This window comes from Taudactylus pleione, unplaced genomic scaffold (genome assembly GCF_031769625.1).
Source record: "Taudactylus pleione unplaced genomic scaffold, aTauple2 ptg000029l, whole genome shotgun sequence".
In the NCBI taxonomy this organism is placed as follows: domain Eukaryota; kingdom Metazoa; phylum Chordata; class Amphibia; order Anura; family Myobatrachidae; genus Taudactylus; species Taudactylus pleione.
The window spans coordinates 1999700-2021630 of NW_028284431.1; the positions used below are offsets into that span (position 1 = coordinate 1999700).

Below are 21931 nucleotides of genomic sequence, written 5' to 3' on the forward strand. Positions count from 1 at the left end.
GGCAAAATAAATGAAGCCAACCTGCCTCACACCAAAAGTCTCCATAAATATACACTCTGACATAGGTAAGTATGTGTTATTACCCTAACTATGCGTTAATCCTACAGACCTTCCAAACTTAACCCCTTATCTAAAGCATTAATCCTATCTGACTTATTACAATATACAGAATAAGGATCACAATATACCCTCATTAAATAAACAGTTCAACTTCCAAACAGTTTCTATAAATACACTTTACAGCATGTCCCAACAGAATATCAGGGGTTAACCCAAGCTAGCCCCTGTATTTTTATGCACTGTAACTATTAACTATCCACATACAGAAGGTGAAATAGGCCAATTCTATATCAGTGGTGCACATGTAGATAGTGATATCCTGCCTTCCTTACTTTGTTGCAAGCCCAGGTTTGATATATCACTTTGCTCAGAGAAATGTAACTGTTAATTGTGTATTGACACTGTTGATTGTACTGTATACTGACACTATGTAATTGAGTAGATACATTTGTTTCAATTGTCTGGTATTAAGTTGGTAAAAGACACTCAGTTTATAATTGTTAGGATCTTTGCAGCTTAGGGGCATATTCAATTAGCCTCAATAAGCCATTTTCGGCAAAAAGTTTTCGACGGTGATGTCATTTCGCCAGATGAAAACGTATCCCTGTATTCAATTCCAAAGACTTTTCACAGGAGCAGAAAGTCAATGCATTGGAATAGGCAAAATAGATTCGCCTATGAAAGCTGTTGAAAAAAAGTACAGAATTTGGGTTTTGGGGTGCAAACTTGCAGAAACCACCATGCACCCTTGGGACAGCCCCCAAAGATAAACTATGTCAAAAAAAGTAAAAAAAAAAACTTAAGAACACCCCAAAAAAGTACTTTCATTTTGGGGGTGAAAAAAAACAAAGTTGGAGGACAAACTTAAAAACTAGAAAATAGACTCCAGGGGGGTCCCCAAGTATGCCCCATGTGTTTTTAAGATTGCAGGTGTTTGCGGCAAGTGGATTTTTAAAGTTTTTTAAAACTTCACTTTAGCAACTTCAAAATATGCTAGCACCCATTTTCGTGTACCCCACATTTGCTGGGATAAGTTATTTTCTGCTAAAAAACCTGCTAAATACTATTCTTCACCACTTCTGCAAAAGATGCTAATTAGCAGCTATTGAGAGCATTTAAGTACCCCAAATACCTAGAGCAGGCTTACTCGGGCATATCTATAGTGATCCCCAATGTCAGTGCATCTTTTTGGGGGTGTCAGGCTGATTTCCCCAAATCAGACCGGACTTTTCGCCAAGTCCGAATTCGACGGGTCCCATTTTCGACGATTTCTTATTGAATACGGGGATAAGCGGGGACGAGCGCAATACTTTTTCGCATGGAAAACCAGTGATGTTGGCGAAAAGTCCGGCATTCGAAAAGTACAGGACTTTTTGCGGCTAATTGAATAAGCCCCTTAGTATCTCCTGAATAGTCTTCAGTCTCCCTTACACTGATTTTCATCAGTAACCTCCAAATGCCCTTCCTTAGGGGGCCTATCCATTATCCATTATGGGAACCTCTGAAGAAACCGCCACGTCATAGGGTGGAGAAACACGTCAGTAAGACTTTTGGAACGCAGGTGGAACGCTAACCGGAAGCCGGAAGCTCCGAAAACCAGAAGTGACATATCGCAACATCCCCAGCGTCTCCTTACACACTGCAATATCATGGCCGGCCATCAGTGCCATGGAATAGGAGTAGAGGTCCCTCTGCCTTGGACCCCAGCACCTCTAAGACCACATGGCTCACACAGTGCTACTACATAAGTGCTTGAGTCCACACTAGTGCAGCACAGAGATAAGCACTGTACCTAAATTCCAGCATCCTCCCCTGATTAGGGTAGAGGCAAGATTTACTTGGCTACAAGTACCTATGATAATTATAAAGCTGCTGGATGGTAATATACCCTGTTTTCAAAATAACAGTATTTTTCAGTGACTGGACTTTATTTCTTTATTTCTGTAACATTACTAACTGCTACGCTTTGCTGCTACTAATATTCACATCTCCAACCTGATTATTTGCCTCAAATATATAATGTGAGTGGACTTTCTTTGATAAAATCAAGTGCATGCCTTGCTGCTAATTTGTGTGTACAGAGGCCCTGATTCAGATCCGCTCGCTGACGGAGGCAGCTTGCAGTTCTGAAGGGCATTTTTTTATTTTTTATTCCGGCCTTCTGGCCGCTCGCTAAGCTGTGGGTGACCACCCACAGCTTTTGCGAGCGGCAGGTGATGGTCGCGATGGTCACGACCATCGGGCTTGCGACGAGACCCTTGTGGTAATAGAGCCAGAAGCTTACTGCTGACATCACTGGTGATGTCAGTAGGGCCGCCCTCAAATGGCAGGCGTTCCTTCAGGAACGCCTCCATTTGACTAGCCACCCCCCCTCCCCGCCTACAAAACGGGGCGAGCTGTCGATCAACATCGACAGCCACCCCGTTTGTAGCGAGCCACGTAGCGAGTGAATTTCTCACCCGCTCCGGGGCTCACACACGTGTAGTGCGCATGCCGCGCGTGTGCACTGCACGGCCATCGACTTGCTTGCACGCGCTATGCGCTTGGGAGTGGGTCTGAATCAGGCCCAGAGATTGGTATTATGTTAATTTGTTAACGTTTATTTATTTTTTATTATATATGCTTCTAGTCGGATCCACATAGCATTTTATAATTATTGATGTGGCCACTGGGCATGTAATCTTTATGTATTTTAATTTTTTCCTATTGCGTACCATGGTATAGCATCATTTTAAAACAATGTATTTTATCTATTGTTGAATAAATTGTCTACTACTTTTCAAACCAGCAGCAGAATTAGCTCTCCCATTATTTCTTTTTTTTTATATATTTTTTACTTATTGGGGTGGAGTTCCAGATCCACACGTGTGGGGGCAGCTTCACCAATTTGCTGGTTATCTTTTTTTCTCACAGCACCCATTTATTTCTGCATGCACAATATTTGTATTTTTTTTTAGTACTGTATGTGTATTTTTGTTATTACTATTTAAATGAAAAGTTGGCATCCACATAGATGAACAGAGTGTCTGCAGCTACTCTCAGAACAGGGAAACTGGATACAGAGTGGTCATGCTGAAAACACCGTAATGAAGGAGCGGTGACATGACCCATTCAAATGAGTCAGATATTTAAAAGATCTAACTTACAAGAATGAGAGAATAGAAGCAGTGTGGCTAGCCACTAGAGAGTGAGAAAGAAGAAGTGGGAAAAAAGTACCAGTAGGGCTGATCCTTCAATGTGACCCAGCATGTAATTTTTAATCATACAATATATTTTGCACACACAGTCAGGGCCGCCATCAGGGGGGGGGACTGCTGGCCCAGACACAGGCAGAATGAGCGGGGGCCCGTGCCTACCCAGTACTGCTCGCTTCTACCAACGGTGCCTGCTGGCCCACACTAATAGGAGTAAAAGGAGTAAGGTCTGCTCCAACCAGGGAACCCCCCATGGACCGATTACAGGATTCACTTCTTCAGTTGCTGACGCTGACCACAATGAAGGCAGAGCCAATGTGAATTGCAGCATTATGGAGGGGGCAGGGCCTAATCATGCGAGGTGCCCGCTCCCATTAGCAACCTGCTGTTGTGTTCAGTGTAAGTAATAAGTATGTACTGTATGTGTTTTAGCATGTGAACTGTATTTATGTGTCTAAGTGTTAGTGTGTATTTATGTGTTAGAGTGTAATTATGTGTATGAATGTTAGTGTTTGTATCTATGTGTATGTATGTGTAAGTGTGAATATATGTGTACAGTGTCGAACTGAGGCATGAAGGTCCCACTGGGGGCATGCAGTGATATGGACCCATACTTAGGGGTGTGGCCAGCCTTCACAGTGGCTTGGCTATCCATTAGAGAGTGCATTGGCTGGGCTCCTTTAAAATACATATATAGTAAATACTGCTGATTATGTATAATTCAAGAGCACAGACTGAAACCTGATCCCTAGAGGAGGGGATGGGCCCTCAGGCAGTGGGGCCCATCGGGGGTTTCCCATGTACCCCTGTGGGCCAGTCCGTTTATGTATGTTAGTGTGTGTATGTATGTTAGTGTGTATATATGTGTGTATATATGTGTGTGTTAGTGTGGATATATGTGTATGTATGTTAGTGTGTATATATGTGTACTGTATGTATGTTAGTGTGACTGTGTATATATGTGTATGTGTTAGTGTGGATATATGTGTATGTGGTATACGTTTAATATGCCGGCGGGAAGTATCCCAGACGTAGCTATACCAGCGCCTAAATCCCGATGCCCTGTATAATGATGACGATATCCCGAAGACATCAGGATACTGATGTCGGCATCCTGACCCCCGCCATCCCGAAGGTAAGTATACGGGTAAGTATGATACTTAGCCCGTGAATGGGAGGGGGTTAGGTTTAGGTACCCCTGGGGGGAGATTATAGTTAGGCACCCTTGGGGAGGGTTAGGCTAGGGGGAGGAGGGGTTAGGGTTAGGCACCATGAGAGGGAGGTTAGGTACCCCCCGGGGCAGGGTTAGATTTTGGTTGCAGGAAGGGGTGGTTAGGGTTAGGCACCACCGGGGGAAGGTTATGGTTAGGCACCACCAAGAGAGGGTGACGTTTAGGGTACTTACCGCCCCTGTTGGCATTGTAGACGATCGGGCTTCCGGCGTCAAGATTTGAACCGGTGGCTATTGAGCCGCCAGCTATTCATATTGAACCTGTGTATGTATGTTTTTGTGTATGTATGTGCTAGTGTGAATATATGTTTATGTATGTTAGTGTGTATACTGTATATGTGTTAGTGTGTGTATACTGTATATTTGTGTTATATGTAATATATACATGTCTGCTATATACTGTACTGTATATTATATACTGTATATATATATTAGGGGTGTGCACCGGCCACTTTTCGTGTTTTGTGTTTTGGTTTTGGATCTGGATCTTTCTTTGTGTTTTGGATCTGGATTGGTTTTGCCAAAACCACCCTTCCGTGTTTTGGGTTCTGGGTTTTGTGTTTTGGATCTGTATTTTTTTGAAAAAAAGCATAAAAACAGCTAAAATCACAGAATGTGCTGGTTTTTCTGCTCCTATGCTATTATTAACCTCAATAACCTTAATTTCCACTAATTTCCAGTCTATTCTGAACACCTCACAATAGTGTTTTCAAGTCCAAAAGGTTGCACCGAGGTAGCTGGATGACTATGCTAAGCGACACGAGTGGGCGGCACAAACACGTGACCCATCCAGGAGTGATACTGCAGTGGCAGACAGGATGGCAGTTTGAAAAACTAGGCCCCAAACAGTACATAATGCAAAGAAAAAAAAGAGGTGCAAGATGGAATTGTCCTTGGGACCTCCCACCCACCCTTATGTTGTATAAACAGGACATGCACACTTTAACAAAGCAATCATTTCAGCGCCAGGGTCTGCCAAACAACTGTGGCTGAAATGATTGGTTCGTTTGGGCCCCCACAAAACAAGCTGGCAATTAATCTGTCCCTGCACAAACTGGCTCTACGGAGGCAAGATGTCGTCCTCATCCTCCTCATCCACCGATTCCTCACCCTCTTCAGTGTTGTGTATATCCTCATCCTCACAGAGTATTAACTCATCCCCACTGGAATCCACCACCACAGGTCCCTCTGTACTTTCTGGAGGCTGGTCTCCCTGGAAGAGTTGATAATTCATTTTTATGAACATCATCTTCTCCACATTTTGTGGAAGCAACCTCCTACGCCTTTCGCTGACAAGGTTCCCGGCTGCACTAAACACTCTTTCGGAGTACACACTGGAGGGTGGGCAACTCAGGTAAAATAGAGCCAGTTTGTACAGGGGCCTCCAAATTGCCTCTTTTTCCTGCCAGTACAGGTATAGACTGTCTGACATGCCTACTTGGATGCTGTCACCGATGTAATCCTCCACCATTCTGTCAATGGTGACAGTATCATATGTAGTGATAGTAGACATGTCAGAAATTGTTGCCAGGTCCTTCAGTCCAGACCAGATGTCCAAACTTGGTCCTGCCTGCCCTGCATTACCGCCAGCGGGTTGCTTAGGATACCTACATTTTTTCCTGGCAGCCCCAGTTGCGGGAGAAAATGAAGAAGGAGCTGTTGATGTGTTACGTTCTGCTTTAGCTGACAGTGTGTTCACCAGCAGGTCTTTGCACCTCTGCAGGCTTGTGTCGGCTGAAAAGAGAGACACCACATAGACTTTAAACCTAGGATCGAGCACGGTGGCCAAAATGTACTGGTCTGATTTCAACAGATTGACCACCCTGGAATCCTGGCAAAGCGAATGAAGGGCTTCATCCACAAGTCCCACATGCCGAGCGGAATCGCTCCGTCTTAGCTCCTCCTTCACTTTCTCCAGCTGCTTCTGCAAAAGCCTGATGAGGGGAATGACCTGACTCAAGCTGGCAGTGTCTGAATTGACTTCACGTGTGGCAAGTTCGAAGGGCTGGAGAACCTAGCACAACACGGAAATCATTCTCCACTGCACTTGAGTCCTTTGCCTATGTCATAGGTGGATGTATAGGCTTGAATGGCCTTTTGCTGCTTCTCCATCCTCTGAAGCATATAGAGGGTTGAGTTCCACCGCGTCACAACCTCTTGCTTCCTGGTGATGGCGGGGAAGGTTCAAGAGTGTTTGCTGGCGCTCCAGTCTTCGGCACGCAGTCGCTGAATGGCGAAAGTGGCCAGAAATTTTTCAGGCCACCCAAAGTGTCTCCTGCACGCCCCTGTCGCTTTTCAGAAAATTCTGCACCACCAAGTTTATTGTGTGAGCAAAACATGGGACGTGCTGGAATTTGCCCTGATGTAATGCCCGCACAATATTGGTGGCGTTGTCAGATATCACAAATCCCCAGGAGAGTCTAAGTGGGTAAGCCACTGGGCGATGATTTCCCTCAGTTTCTCTAAGAGGTTGTCGGCAGTGTGCCTCTTACTGAAACCGGTGATACACAGCGTAGCCTGCCTTGGAATGAGCTGGCGTTTCTGAGATGCTGCTACTGGTGACGCTGCTGCTGTTGCTGCGTAACGTGATACATCTACTCAGTGGGCTGTCACAGTCATATAGTCCTTAGTCTGCCCTGTTCCACTTGTCCACATGTCCTTTGGTAGTGGACATTGGGTACAACGGCATTTTTCAGGACACTGAGGACACTTTTTCTGACGTTTCTTTACAGTCTCGGTATCGCCTGCCTAGTGAAGTGGAATCTAGATGGGATTTGGAACCGGGGACACACTACCTCCATCAATTGTCTAAATCCCACTGCACTAATGGCGGATACCGGCCGAACGTCTAACACCAACATAGCAGTCAAGGCCTCAGTTATACGTTTTGCTTTAGGATGACTGCTGTTGTACTTCATCCTCCTCGCTAAGGACTGTTGGAGGGTCAATTGTTTAGTAAAAGTAGGGGTGTTCCTACTTCCTATCTGGGATGATGAACGACTCCCAGCAGCAGCAACAGCAGCAGCAGCAGGAGGCGTAGCAATGTAGGATCCTCCGGAGGAATCCCGGATAGGAGAGTCAGTCATGCCAGTGACATGGCCTGCAGGACTACTTCCGATCCTGTCTAAGGAGGAAATTGACGAGGAGGGAGTTGACGGTGTGGTTTGCAGGCGCTTGGATACAACAGGACAACAGCATTTAGGTGTCCCTGGACTGCTTACGGTCTTAGCCAAAGTTTCTGAACTTGACAGTAACTTTTTATGAACGCGCTGCAGGTGCCATAAAAGAGAGGATGTTCCTAGGTGGTTAACGACCCTACCCCTACTTATTCCACCTTTACATATGGTACATATGGCAAGACAGTTGTTGTCCTGATTTGGATGGAAATATTGCCAGACCAAAGAGGTGGAATGTTTGGTCTTCTGCCCAGGCATGACCGTGATGGGCTTTTTCATCCCACGGACAAAAACTGTCTCCCCCGGAGCCTGATTTAAACAAACCACATCACCATCAGAATCCTCCTCGCCAACTTCCACCTCAGCACCAGCTACACCAGTATCCTCATCCTGTTGTACTTCAACAGTGACATCTTCAATTTGCATATCAGCAAGTGGACTGTGGGTGCTCCTTTCAGCACTTGCAGGGGGCGTGCAAATGGTGGAAAGAGCCACCTCTTCCTGTCCAGTGCTGGGAAGGTCAGACATCGCAACCACCACCACACCTGGACTCTCCTTGGGGATTTGTGATATCTTCTTAGAACGCACAGTTCTTCGCTGTGCTTTTGCCAGCTTAACTCATTTGATTTTTTTAGTGGGAGGAGGGCTTCCATCGTCATGTGAAGCTGAACCTCTAGTCATGAACATAGGGAAAGACCTTAGCCATTCCTTGCCACTCCGTGTCGTAAATGGCATATTGGCAAGTTTACGTTTCTCTTCAGATGATTTAAATGTTTTTTTCAAGGTCATTTTCCTGAACTTTGTCATTTGGGATTGTATGTGCCCTCTACTATGACATTGGGCATCGGCCTTGGCAGACGACGTTGATGGCATTTTATCGTCTATGTCATTACTAGTGGCAGCAGTTTCAGCACTAGGAGGAAGTGGTTCTTGATCTTTCCCTATTTTATTTTTATCGGAGAAAGTTTGGTCCTCCATTTATGTTATATTGATATATACGTGCGGCTAAGGCGCACACAAACACAGAAAATAATTTTTTATTTTTGTTGGAGACTAGTGCACTTTGTGGGTTACACCACCCTTTAAGAAATGAGCCAGCCGGCCCTTTACTTATGGGACACAGGCGCACGCTTGGCGCTGCTCCTTTGTTGATGCACGTGCAGCCACAGTGCACACAATTCACAAACAGAGAAAAAATGTTTTTATTTTGTTTGGACTGCCCTTTGGGAGTTACAGCACCCTTTAGCGGTCAATCCAGCCAGCCCTTTATTTATGGGACACAGGCGCACGCTTGGTACTACTTTGTTGATGCACGTGCGGCTACTGCGCACACAATTCACAAACACAGAAAATATTTTTTTATTTTGTTTGGAGTGTACTTTGGGGATTACAGCACCCTTTAACGGACAAGCCAGCCGGCCCTTTACTTATGACACAGGCGCACGCTTGGCACTACTTTGTTGATGCACGTGCGGCTACTGCGCACACAATTCACAAACACAGAAAATATTTTTTTATTTTGTTTGGTGTGTACTTTGGGGGTTACAGCATCCTTTAATTGACAAGCCAGCCGGCCCTTTACTTATGACACAGGCGCACGCTTAGCACTACTTTGTTGATGCACGTGCAGCCACAGTGCACACAATTCACAAACACAGAAAAATATATTTTTTTATTTTGTTTGGAGTGTACTTTGGGGGTTACAGCACCCTTTAACGGACAAGCCAGCCGGCCTTTTACTTATGGGACACAGGCGCACGCTTGGCACTACTTTGTTGATGCACGTGCGGCTACTGCGCACACAATTCACAAACACAAAAAAATATATTTTTTTATTTTGTTTGGAGTGCCCATTAGGGGTTACAGCACCCTTTAACGGACAAGCCAGCTGGCCTTTTACTTATGGGACACAGGCGCACGCTTGGCACTACTTTGTTGATGCACATGCGGCTACTGCGCACACAATTCACAAACACAAAAAAATATATTTTTTTATTTTGTTTGGAGTGCTCTTTGGGAGTTACAGCACCCTTTAGCGGTCAATCCAGCCGGCCCTTTATTTGTGGGACACAGGCGCACGCTTGGCACTACTTTGTTGATGCACGTGCGGTTACTGCACACACAATTCAGAAACACAAAAAATATATTTTTTATCTGTTTGGAGTGCCCTTTGGGGGTTACAGCACCCTTTAACGGACAAGCCAGCCGGCCTTTTACTTATGGGACACAGGCGCACGCTTGGTGCTGCTCCTTCGTTGATGCATGTGCAGCCACAGTGCACACAATTCACAAACACAGAAAAATATATTTTTTTATTTTGTTTGGAGTGCCCTTTGGGGGTTACAGCACCCTTTAACGGACAAGCCAGCCGGCCTTTTACATATGGGACACAGGCGCACGCTTGGCGCTGCTCTTTCATTGATGTTTGTGCAGCCACAGTGCACACAATTCACAAAAACAGAAAAATATTTTTTTTTTTTTAGCACTTGGGGGGAGCACTCCTGACGGACAGAGCACCCCCTGGACAACATTACAGCACCCCTTTAGGACTGGGACACTGCACAGGACTTTGGAGTGGACACAGCCCCTATGGACAACTGACTGCACAACACAGTCCAGCCAGCCCCTATGGACTTTGAAGTAGTGGACACAGCCCCTATGGACAACAGCAGCACAGCGCAGCACAGCACAGCACAACACTACACTGCACTACACTACACTACAACACTACACTACACTACACTACACAGCCCAGCCAGCCCTAACTCCCACCCTCCCTCTTCACTGTCCACAGCCGAGTGAGAAAATGGCGCCGACGCGGGTACCTTATATAGGATGCTAAACCCGCGAGACCCAGAAGGCGGGATGATGACGTTTTGCCTCGATTTCAGATACGAGTCAGGCGGGAAAAGTCGAGCCAGACTCGGATCGGCCTCGGATCGGGGGGGTTCGGATTTCAGAAATCCGAACCCGCTCACCCCTAATATATATATATATATATATATATATATATATATATATATATATGCGTGTGTGGTTTTATATATTTATTAGAGCCCCTTCCTCCCAGGAAATCCTGCGTTTGCCCCTGCCCTTGTTCAATTTTTTTTTTTTCTTTGGAGTAGACAGTCATGACTTCACGCCGCATTGCTGGAAGGAAGAGGTCAGGGGAGCCATGGCGTGTGAGGAGCAGTGCCAGCCAGAACTGGAGGAGAAGAAGCCAGATGGAGGGAGCAGTCCTCAAGGCGATAAGGTAAGTAATGACTCATGAGACTTAGTGTTGGTGGGGGAAGGGGGAGGGGGCCTATTTTGTCTGTCCCGGGCCCCAAAGTTTCTGACGGCAGCCCTGCACACAGTATGTTAAGTTTTTGAGTTTTTATATGCGCTAAACTTTGAAATGCTTAAAGTACAGTATGAACTGATTCAGTCATTCCTTAACCATGTTTGCAGAGATGCCATGTATGTTCACTCAGTCTGGCCAAACACAGATTTACATCATGTAGCGGATGTTTTGCACTATGCTGTGGCCAGCTGTTGTAAATTACCTACACAACAGTCTTAGGGTCTGATTCAATGTCTCTCACAATGCTAATGTTCATGTAGTTGAGTGATTATTTGCTATTGTGCATGCATGATCATCCCTAAAAAGTCCTACAGCTCATGTGTAACACAGAGTGTATGCACAAAGATGCTGTGTGATTGAGATGTACGGTATCAGAAATGACTTGGAAAAGTGCTGGGCGTTCCTGGGCGGTGACTGGGAGGTGCTAAACAGATGCACAGAGATTATCCCTCTAATGAGCATATTATGGGCGGTAACTGAAGTGTTTCCATACACAGACACTCTATCGTTCACACTGGAGGCCATACTCTGACAGACAATATGCACCTAGCATAGTGCTGGTGCAAGCTTCCATGGTGAGACCGATGGTGGCATCTAAAGATGCACCAGGCAGTATTACAGTTTCTATATAAGCACAGATGTACACCAGGGAATTGCTTACCAATCTATCCAGGCCAGACAGAAGAGAATGGGAATTTGGCTTTGGAATGTACAGTATATATGTGATAAGTCCAGAAACAGAACTATACCTGTCACTTTGATTCAGTTTGATTTTTCAAAATAGTTAAAGTATGGAGAAATTAAAAAAAACAAACACAAAGATTCAGGACAATTCAATTCAGCGACAATTGAATAGCACCGGGAAGGAGCTCCCAGAGCTATTCAATTCACCGAGATGTCTACTTTGTCAGAAACTAGTTAAGTCAGAGAATGGCAATTCTCATGATTTAACCTGGTTGTTTAGTTACGTGAACCGGCATTCTCCGAATAAAGCACTGGTCGCGAGGCTGTTAGCGCCGTGCTAATTCGGAAAACAGCCGCCTGGCCGGCACTTTAGTTGGATTTCTGCTCGCACCCTCAGGAGGGTGTGAGAAGAAATCACTAGTCCAACTAAACAGCACATTGAATTGAATAGCTCCCGGCGCTCCCTCCCGGCGCTATTTAATTCACGCTGAATTGAATTGCCCACACTGAATTACATAACATTACATATTTACCAAAACTTCAGAGTACAGTTTCTTCATTTCATTGTTGTTTTTAGCCAAATCGGCATGCTGTGTTCCATACTGCTCAACTATATCCTAAGATAAAAAGTAAATTAATTAGAATTTCAAAATATTAAGGAAAAGGAAGCTAGTTTTTCAGGTGCATTTAACTTGGGTCAGTGCATTCATTGCATTTATTCTTTAAAAATGATTACACACGTTGCTGCAGCAGATGAAGTACAGTAGTTGTGACTAGAACAACATGCAACCAGTGAGAGCATTAAATTGTTATAAGCAGAACAGCTCTCATAGGAGACAGTGGCATGCCCTATACTGCTATGTAGCAAGTGAGGACAGAGCTGTATCATGTAAGGATGGGAACAGAGGAAAGTAAGAGTTAGTGGAATGTGCACGGTCCCTCACCATTTGCAGAGCATGAGCTTCGGATACTGAGGAAGAGGCGCAACATAAACAGGTTGTTATGTAAATACGTTGGGTGTGATGTAACAACGCGGTTCTTTATGCTAATCTCTTATGTCTATGGTGGGAGTAGAATAACATGTTCTGTATTTTCAAATCGTTAATTTTATAAAGTTCCAAATCCGAGCACCAAAACATTGATACCAATAATAAACATTTTAAAAATGTATGACCATACTTAGTGAGAGATGTACTAAGCCTTGGAGAGAGATAAAGTCTAGAAATATAAAGTATAAACTAATCAGCTCCTAACTGTCATTTTTCAAACACAGCCTGCAAAGTGACATTTAGAAGCTGATTGGTTGGTACTTCATCTTACTCCACTTTATCTCTTTGCAAACCTTAGTACATCCCCCCCAGTGGTAATCTTATTCTTTGCATGAGTCAATCTTTTGGCTTTATGTACCCAGGTTGTGAGGATTTGGGTATGCCAGCATGCCCTCTGATAATTTATGTTAATTAAAAATATATAATGTACAGTCATTTAACATAACAGTATATTTAAACTTGCCATTCTTATTACACTATAATATGTGGTGCAGGACATACAGGATTATTTTATTTATTTTATTATTTATTTTATCAGTTACTTATATAGCAACTATGTTTATATAGTGCCTACTGTATGCTTTATTGAACTGCCTTTAGCATCACATTATTCTATTTTTCTGTATAATCAAACTATATTTTCCTCAAAATATACATTTTATGTCATTGTTTTATGTTAAAAAGATCATTTTATTGCAATATGAGTGCCCTGTAAGTGAGCTTTTTCCGTATCATTATGGTTTTTGCATATAAAATACTGTAAAAAGACCAGTATATAATCATAATTTACTGTACCTTTAGGTCTTTCAGAAACTGGTTGTTGCTTGGCGAATTCTTATATGTAGCCTTAAAAGATTTCCGATACTTGGTGATAGTTTCTATCTGCTTGCATAAAACTGTAAGTAAATTATAAATATTATTAATAAATTAATAACTATATATTATTATTATTATTATTATTATTAATAACATAAATGTTCCAAAAAGTACAGAAACTATTATATTAATCGGTTCCACAACATGTCTTACATAGATATACAGTAGATAAAACCCTGTTCTGTATAATTCAGTGTTTAGGTAACAAAGCACAAATATGAATGATGGGCTCATCTGGGAATTGAAGCTGGATGAGAATTATACCCCTAGACCAACGAGCATTCCAAATAATATCTGACTGTGTTGTTTAATTAGATATCCAATAACAATTTACTGAAATGCAATTTGAGATTTTTTACATTTTAAGTTGCAATGTATTTGCATGCGACATGCACAGCTTTTCACAATACATCTCTTTTTTTCAATATCAAATGTGACTTGAGACTGCTTATGACTGGGAGCTTGAGACCTAGGCTGGAATCTCAGGATGTGAGTGTGAATGTGACTGCAGTGGGTGTGCAATTGCAATGAAAGAACAGTATGGGCATGTAATTTAAAGTAAGACACACATGAACATTGCAAAGTCTGGACCAAATTGCAATATATAGCACCTATCCTTGTGTATCAATGCCTGTTTCCCTAAGCTTGCAAGCAGGGCCTCCCTACCTATATATCTGTCTGTTATTACCCAGTTAATGTTCCAATTGTAAAGCATAACAGAATATGCTGCGCTATATAAGAAACTGTTAATAAATAATAATAAATAAGTTGCAGGCTCCTGAAGGGGTCTGACTTGTGTCATCTCTGACCCTGATGTAAGCGTAAAGATGATTGGGATGACTGCAAAGCTACTAATGATGACTGCATCCGATTGGATGCAAATGTGAGAAGTACAACTTTTCAAATAAATGAAAACCTTGTTTTTCAAAAATAACGAATGATTCATGCACAATTGGGGAAGGGGAAGCCTTCAGATATATTTATAAGTGTTAACATTGAAAAACAAAATAAAAAATAAAAAAAACAAAAAAATATATATGTTTATTTATTTGCATCTGCTTCGTGGAGAATTCAGATGCTCTAAGCCCCTTGGGTACCTACTGACTGTAGAGTATGGCCATTAACTTCAAAATGTTTCCATTGTGTGCTGTAATGTTTAGCATTTATACTGTCAGTGAAGCTATGCCTACAGTGTCTCATCTCAGCTAGGTACAGCAAGGGAAGTCTCAGCTTGATATTTGCATATGTGTGGCTCAGAATAATATATAATAATAATAATAATAATAATAATAATAATAATAATAGTGATAACACCTTCATTTTAAATGGTGTTTTTATGATATTGATTAGAATTGCAATACCATTTAAATTAAAGGTGTTATCATTTAGCAGTGTGTGCTAAAAATTGATCCATAACTATATTGATCCAAAGCTTCCGTTATTTTATGCAGGATGACAATTGGTAGATATTAATCTATCTTATGCAAATGTTAATGATGCCGATTTGTTCTGTTATGACTTGTAACATGAACATGAAGATTGCAATATACCCAGTATACTCTCATTGCAAGTAACTTGTACAAACATATCCAAATTTTGCCATTTCTCTCCCAACAAGACTTTACTGGGAGAAATTTTATATATAACTATTTTATGTAATAATTTATTGTAGTCATGTGAGGGACACCAGATGTGTCACCTAGCATGTAAGTATTTGAGTTTTGTTTATATTAGTTTTTCTTGTTTTTAGGTGTAGAGATAAATAAAAGTTTTATGTTTACCATTTGTAAACATTGAAGAGTGCCCCCCAAAAGGAGTCTTCTTCTCTATCTTGCTATACAAGATAGTTTGTGGTTTTGCAATCTACTGTATGATATATTACTCCTGGGGAGCACCACCAACAATTTAATGAAAAGGGTCATCACCCTTATATTATAATCCAAGTTGGTTTTTCACATATGTTCTAAACCTTTAATTATTTTTCCTATGTGGTCCCCTTTTTACAGTATGTTTTATGCAGACAGCAACACTGAACTTAGATTTTTTGCATTGGGTGCAGTGCTTTATTTCCATTGAAAACTTGTGATCAAGAAAGTGTTCCCTGGTCTAGTACCTGAAAAGGACGAGTTTAGTTATACAAGTTCAAAATAGGAGCATTAAAACATATCAATGAATATTGTGGTAGAACTGTGGTACCCCATAAACTGGGAGTACTTCATGTTGTGTACCCTTATATATGGAAACACGTTCCCTTAAGTTAAATATCCCTTTGCATAAAAAATATAGAAATAAATATGTTGTTGTATAAGAAAATATTGTAATCCCCACACTGTAGGAATTAATGGTTTCCCCCAAACAGCTAGACTGTGCAGCTTTCCTGGAGGCTCATGTCAGGGACTCTCCCACCGGACAATAGATGCCTGTACAACCTTGCTAAGGGACAGACTATGGCTCATGGGTCCAGTGGGTAGGCAGCCGACAAGCGCAAGAAGAGAAGAGATATATATACTACCGCTGGCCCCAATGGTTGGAGTAGTACTGGTGAGGAGGAGCTTGAATACAGGAGCACGTTGGCTGGAGTTCCTGTCAGAGAAGCTGTGGAGGTAATAGCTGAGATCAGAGAGGGTAAGGCATCCTCTCCCCATCTGAGGTGTTTCTTGGATGGGAGTGACTTTCCAATTCTTCGGCAGAGACAGGCTAAATGGGGCGTGAGCATCAGCTGGAGGAGGCACGGCTTAGGCGGAGCCTCACAGTCATAAGCGATGCTTGACTGCGCTGATTGTAGGGATGGACATCGGAAGCCCACCATCAAATGATGGCAGTGCTTCCACCATTGAATCTTTCAATGCGATGGTAATAACCATCACGTCAAAAGAATTCGATTGTAAAAACTATTTATATGAATAGTCAAGAGGCGGGTTTAGGGGCAGGGATTAGGGGCGGGGTTCTGATATATTTCTTTCTCACTATATTCACAGAAACAGCCAGTCATTAGCCTGAAGTGTAACCATATTATCAGAAAGATTCAATGACACTCAGGGAAAGATCAGTCTGACCAGCACTACACAGACTATGATGATGATGATATGGTGGTCACTGCCTGGGTGCTGTGCTAATGCAGTTGTTAGCAGCAGCCTAGAGAGAAGGGAGGGACTCATGCTGCTTGGATCGTTGGAGACTGTCTCTCACTACCTCAGACGTGACCCAACGTCTGAGGCAGTGAGAGACAGCCTCCAACGATCCAAGCAGCATGAGCCATGAAGACTATTAGCTGCAGAAACACAGCACACAGCAACCAGGGGAGGCATAGCTTTTAGAATTTAAAGAAAAGAAGTCACTATCGGAACACCATCAAATGCTTACCATTCGATGGCAGCAAACATCAGAATGCTGCCATTGAATGGTAAATACAGCAACATCGAAAGAAAAACATCAATGATCGGCAAACATCAACCATCATAGTCCACCACTAACTGATCGGGAAAAATGCGGCTATTCAGCGACGATGTCCAGCTTGCACGGAGGAGACGAGATGGGGCTCCGGAGGTGGGCCAGTGGGTAAGAGGAGACTCCAGACCCCTCTGTTAGAATGCCCTCAGCCAGCTTTTAAGCAGCAGGTAGCGACTAAAATCAGAAAAAGTGCTATGCTAGTTAGGCTGCACCACACCCATACCTTGTCAGCAGAAGCTTCCCGGATAAATCCATAGAGTCACAGATAGAGACTAAACTTTGGGGACTAAGGGGGTAATTCAATTAGGTGTGAGTCTGGTCCCGCAAGGTGAAATCATTGCAAATTCACTTTGCAAATTATATTTGCAATTCTATTCCAAACTCGCATTTCTTTTTCAGAGTAAATTTGCCTGTTTTTGTTTGCACCCCCCTGAGCAGGAAAAAGGTAGGAAAAATCTGTATTTTAATGTAAAAATTTCAGGAATTGCTTCAGGACATTTTGGACACCCCCTAATGATTAGTTAGGCATATGGAATTTTTCAATTAGCTTAATTGGGCCAAAAATTACATGTAATTTTTGGAGTGAAAAAAATAAATGACCTCAAATTACCCCACAATAAGCTTTTAACCTAAATAATGCACCCCAAATTTAATGAAAGTATTTATTTCAAAGCATAATAATTGCTTTCTATCATTTCTTTTTTATTTTTTAAAGTTGCCTCAAATTACCCCCAAAGCATCTTTTCTCTACTTTTTTGGCATTTTCCATTTAATTCCTTTGTAATTAAATGAAATTCTACAGCTTTTTACATTTATTTAGCTTTTTTTAAATGCACAAATCAGCCATTTGACACCTTTTAAAAGCATATAGTACTTTCCATACGGCCACTAACAGTCTTCTACATAATTCTGCTAACAAAGTTTTAACTTTTTTGGGATCCAGGAAGGTCTTCCCACTGTTTCTTGCTATTTTCGCTGTTCACTTTTTGGTCAAAATTAGCACACTTTCACTGCGAGAAGTGCCAATTCGCATTTCTAATGAATTGTGAGTATCTTTAGTGCACGAATGAAGGTAAACTGTGAGAATTTTAAGGCGAAGTGTGAGTTTTTCACCTTTTGAAAACTCTCACCAAATTAAATTCCCCCCTATCATAGAGGCAAAACTGTGGAGAGAGCTCTTTTGCTGCAGGGACTAGTAATTTCATCAAAGATTTAGCTCAGAGGGTCCCAAACTTTTTTGAATCACGGCGCCCTAGTGCATAAGTATTGTTTTCATGGCACCCCTAAGCCAAAAGTTTATTATTGAGAAACTCAGAAAAAAATGTAGTGAAGTAGTAAAGTGAAGTAAATTGTGCTTACCTGTCATCCTTAGGTTCAGTTATGTGATGGGGACAGGTTTGTGCTTCTGTTTGTCCACATATTTACATTACATTGACCATAAAGAATTTGATTTGGTGCTGGACCACCAAAATGGGGCACCCCTGCAAGTGTCCCCAGGACCCCCAAGGTGCGGCAGTACACAGTTTGGGAAGCACTGATTTAGCTACATGATTTTGCAGTGACAGAGCAGTTAACTCCATTGCCTCATCAGCCTAGCGAGGTTTTACTAAATACTACTAATATTGTAGCAGAAGGGACTGCAGTTAAGTTGACACAAGTAACATTAAGGGCTCTATTTATTAACATTATTTTTACTAAAATAAAGTGAAAAAGGGTGTTTTCACACCCTTTTCACATTATTTTAGTATCATCTATAGTTATTACAGGACAATTGGAGTAGAATTCGTAAAACTCTACTCCAACCCCTAAGTATCACTTATTTTAGTAAAGCAGATTGCATTTCCCATAAAAGTAACTAAAAATAAATTGTGAAACAAATACCTAGGAAGGCCCTGTGATAATAACGCCACCTGGAGGTGGCATTATCCAGGGTCTCCCCCGGTTACCGGACTCCTGCTCCGCTCTAACGGGGAGAGTGGCACCAGTAATCAGCTGTGTGATCTAAACAGACCGCAAGCTGATTACTGTAAAAAAGAAAAGAAAAAAAATTGTCAAAATTTTTTTTTACTTACCTGACTCCAGGGACCAGTGATCGGGCCTCCTGTGATGTCTTGCCTCTGGTCAGCTGGTCTTCCATAGTGCACTGCAGCCCGGTCGTCAGGGTATCGGGTCCCAGTGCAGTATGGGAGATCACCTGACCGGACGCATGGAGCACATCACCGGAGGCCCGGATCATGCAGGTAAGTGCTATTAAGGGAGGGGGGTGCGGGGGAGGGAGGTCACAGGGGTCTGCGATTGCAGGGGCAGGGCTTAGAGCTGGGGGGCGGTGCATGCGCGGGCACTTTGTCACAGTATTTTTTGCGAAAATACCGTGATTAGTGTGCGGAGGGGATTAGCAGGGACAGAGCTTTCTTGCAAGCTCTGTCCCTGCAAGGGATTTGTAGTAAATCCCTGTGATATTGCCTAAATTCGCAATGCGAATTCAGTCGATAATATCACGCTACAATCTGCATTCAATATGCGAATTGTAGTAAATAGAGCCTAAATCATCTTGCTACTAAATTGTTACATCATTACACTCCAGGGAGTTACATATATTTTGCTACTGTTGCCATTGTACATATAATGAGTCGGCTAGCTGATACTGTCAGTGGAAGTTTTCAGTAAAAGACAATTACAATTATGACAGAGTACAAACTTTATCTGGGATACCAGTCTAGGTATAAAAGCAGAGGATATTAAAGGACAGCGTGCTCACTACCCGGGGCTGGCTCTAGGGATGTTCGACCAGTGCGGTCGAACAGGGGCGCCACCCATAGTGGGTACACCCCTCCCCAACATCCAGATTTCAGCGGGACAGTATTGTCCCGCTGTTCCACCTGTGGGCCGAAGTAGCCCACGGGTGGTCAAATCGGGAGGTTGGGGACCCCCACCGCCGCAGCTGTGTGGTGGTGCCGGACCCCAGAGTCTGAATGGATACTGCGCGCATGCACGCGGCATCCATTCAGTGATGGGAGAGGGCTGGGAGAAGCCCAGTTAGTGACGCTCCCCCCAGCCTGATGTTATTTGGAGGCGTGCCATGTGGGCATGCCTACAAATAACGTCACATAGGGGGCGTGACCTATGGTAATTACCCCACACCCCCCATTTTCGATCACACTCGCTATGTTTGGGAGCACTGTAGAGAGCCGGCACAGGGTGCTCCAGCCCCTGGAGCTGGCCCTGTCACCATCGGGCTTAAACTTAACTAACCTGGGCAATGATCTGTGCACCATCAGTGGATATAGCGCTGAACTTGTGAATTGAATTATAGTTTTTTGGCCAGTAGGAATAGGTAATAAGTTAGGTGAAAATAAGAAATTAGTTAGGATTAGTCTACTTATTGACTAATGAATTTTATCACCAAAACAAGTGATAAATTTCACTGTGTATGATAAATGGTGCTCCAGCCAATCAGCTCCCAACTGTCAACTGTCAGAAAAATGACAGTTGGGAGCTGATTGACTGGAGCACCATTTATCATACACTGTGAAATGTATAACTCGTTTTGGTGATCAAACTCGTTAGTAGATGGCGGCCTTAATTCGGTAAATGTTCACTGTTCATTCCCATTTTAGTGAATGATAGATAATAAGTTAAGGTAATTGTATTAACATTTAACAATTCATAGTATACCAGTTGAGCAAGGCGATCCAGGCTGGTGCTGAGTTCCTTTACAATAAAATTGTAGGATTGTCTGAAATGTGTCCATTTATAGAGAAATTATATTGAAAGTATAAATTGTCGTTATACCGGACTTTCAGCAAAAAACATTTATACTAAAGGGCCTGATTCAGAGCCGTTCGCTATTTGCGGTCGTTCGTTCAAAAACAAGGGGTGGCTATTCAAATGATCCGTTCGCAAATTGCAGTCTGTTCACACCTCTAAGTCTGAAGGAGCGAGCAAAACATACGCTCGTTTATTTGATAAAAACGCCCCCTGGCCGCACGCACCATACGTCATGTCCGCTATTTATTAGATTAATCGAGTACATCGTACAGCGTATGAACTGCTCGCTATTCTTGTGGTTGGTGTTTTCAACCGCTATTTTGCGAGCAGTTCTGAGTTAAAAAAAACCAAGTGACGTGGTCAATGACGCTGCTGTATTAATTATGCACTCCCTTAAAACACCCGTTTTGACCTTTAAGCACGCCTGCGTTCGGATCTCCACTCCCCGTTTTCAAGCACCTTCCCCTGTTACCACCCACATACGCCTCATTCTGTCACTCAAAATAGCAGGCCCTCGCTATATTGCGTACCAACGATTTTCGGCCGCACTGACTGGTTCGCGCATGCGTACTAAAAACCGTACGCATGCGCAGATGTGCGAACATCGCTCGGAATGAGCGTACTGCCGCTAGCGAGTGGCTCTGAATGAGGGCCAAAGTATCTTACTGTGTATTTCTGAACTTTGTTTGTGTATATATGATAAGAGTGTTTGTCAATGACCCTTTAAATAAAAAACATACATTTTCTTATTTGTCTATGTTTAAACGAAGGTTAATGTTATAGATCTAAGGGATCTATTTAACATGCATGTGCAGTACCAATCATTATGTACATTATCGCTGTATACCGCAGTAATACATAATGTACTGCTGCAATTTGACACGGTACAAATGCATTGCAATATGGTATTAGTTAGCATCAAAAACCTAAGCTTTTCACCACATAGATTTATGGAGATTGGGAGTAAGTGCACAAAGAGAGGCACTGCAGGAGAAATCAGTGATTTACCTCTTGGTAAAATGTGAGAAGTAGTGATAGGTCCTTTTTCTTGCATTTACTATGAATAAAATAGCTTTATCTCAAATTTCTAAGTAGACCCA

General features: G+C 42.7%; 1 protein-coding gene across 2 annotated transcripts in view; it reads right to left on the minus strand.

Moving 5' to 3' along the window:
* The window catches only part of LOC148539116 (formin-I-like), a 275411-nt gene that overhangs the window by 2586 nt on the left and 250894 nt on the right, over positions 1 to 21931 (minus strand). For both annotated transcript variants that reach the window (XM_088451832.1, XM_088451833.1), the window contains 2 exons: positions 13533 to 13633; positions 12222 to 12305 (listed from right to left, as the gene is read on the minus strand). In XM_088451832.1, the coding sequence (XP_088307958.1) occupies positions 12222 to 12305; positions 13533 to 13633 (185 nt within the window). The remainder of the gene's footprint in view (positions 1 to 12221; positions 12306 to 13532; positions 13634 to 21931) is intronic.